Raw genomic sequence first — 1714 nt, forward strand, 5'->3', positions numbered from 1 at the left:
TAAAGCCGTGTCTATGTCCGAATCACTGATTCTCCCAATAGGAGATTCAGATTCAGCTGGATCGAACTGGGGACAGTGATCTGAATCAACGAATCGAATCACTGTCCCTGATTCAGGTCAAATCCAAATCAAATAGGGCCTGCTTCTCACACCCCTACTAATCATGTGTAGTGGCTTGGCTTTCCTCCTTTCTGGAGCCTGTTGGTGTGGGTGTATGTGCATTCAGTTTTTGGTTTTGTTTATAGGGGGAAGCCATACAACATAAGAGTTTAAGTGTTATTGATGTTGACAAAACATTTCCAGGTGCTTTTCTGCTTGTGTGTGTTTGTTTGTTTGTGTTTAAACTATGCGGACCAGCAATATTTATAAGGAATGTTCAAAGCTTTAATGATGCAATTAAAGTCTCTACATTCATATTTAAAGACTTTTACTTTCCTTAACTGACTTCATAGAAGTGTTTATGTTTTGGTTTCCCCTTAGACAGTGCATCCAGACAAAACAGTACAGGACCGGGGTCTGGTAACAACTGATCCGAAGGCGAAAGATATTGTATTGGAACACAAAAGTTACTGTGCCAAGAAAGTGAAGGAGAGACACTTCTCAGGAGATGTTCTGGGATATATCACCCCTGTAAGTAGTTTAAAAACCAAAAACCCAGAACATGCCAGACACTTGGCTTTGGACTTGGCCACACTTTGAGTGGAAACCCAGTAGGCTAATAAGTTGCTAACCATTTTTTTTTTTTTTCGCTTCAGTCTTGATGCATAGATTTAGCCCAACCTCATTGGGTGCAAAATTGCATCTATCACTTGAATTTGCTTATAGTGCTGTTGCTATTTCTAATAGTTGGCCAGATTGCAGCTATGGAAAGGGGGAGGGAGGGAAACATTCTGGGATTTGGACTTGGCTTCAAGTCTCTTTTCTACTACAAGACTTTTCATGACCTTTTTTCTGTCTTAAGCTTGTTTCTTCAGTTTGCCAGTGGAGAGAGACAAACAGTTGTCCTATGGTAGTAATATGAGATTACAGAATGCAAGCATATTGCAATAATGTGTAGCTGTAGAATGCAACTAATATTTTTACACAATTTGTTCTGCTACTATTAGCTAGCCCCCTACTTCTGTTGTGCTAGTTCATTAGTATTCTAGGCAGCTTATATAAATCCTTCTAGAATAATTTCTGACACTTCATACAGAGGTTAACTTGTCTGTCTGACTTTGTCATTTACAGGAGAAGTAGATGTCTCTTTGAATTCCACTTGACTTCCCTTGGACATTGGAAATGTATAACCTATTAATATGATGCTCCCCATGTGTCTTAATTTAAGTAAAAGTTGTAGTTATGATAGGTGAATGTTCAAGCCCCTGCTGAAATGATCCCACTCATACAAATTGCAGGCAATTTCTAATGCACATTCCTTAACTGATATAGAGTAATTGAAACTCTTCAAACATCCCAGAGGGCTTACTGAAAATCCCACAAACTGTCCTGTAGGAATCCTTCAGATGCTTTTATTTGCATTATGTGGAAGAACTTAAATCTGGCGAGTAGTAAAGTCTGCCGTAGATCGTATTCTAATGTCCCTTTTCCCCTTTTTTTGCAAGTGGAACAGCCATGGATATGATATTGCTAAAATGTTTGGAAACAAGTTTACATCCATCTCGCCTGTCTGGCTCCAAGTGAAAAGAAAGGGCAAGGAACGGTTCCAGTTCAG

The 1714-nt window shown here is 39.3% G+C and overlaps 1 protein-coding gene across 1 annotated transcript in view; it reads left to right on the forward strand.

Moving 5' to 3' along the window:
- CHID1 (chitinase domain containing 1) overlaps positions 1–1714 on the forward strand; it is a 454156-nt gene that overhangs the window by 34869 nt on the left and 417573 nt on the right. The window contains exon 3 of the mRNA XM_019519771.1: positions 481–630. Within this exon, the coding sequence (XP_019375316.1) occupies positions 481–630 (150 nt within the window). The remainder of the gene's footprint in view (positions 1–480; positions 631–1714) is intronic.

This window comes from Gavialis gangeticus, unplaced genomic scaffold (assembly GCF_001723915.1).
Source record: "Gavialis gangeticus isolate Ggan-Ray unplaced genomic scaffold, GavGan_comp1, whole genome shotgun sequence".
Lineage (NCBI taxonomy): Eukaryota > Metazoa > Chordata > Crocodylia > Gavialidae > Gavialis > Gavialis gangeticus.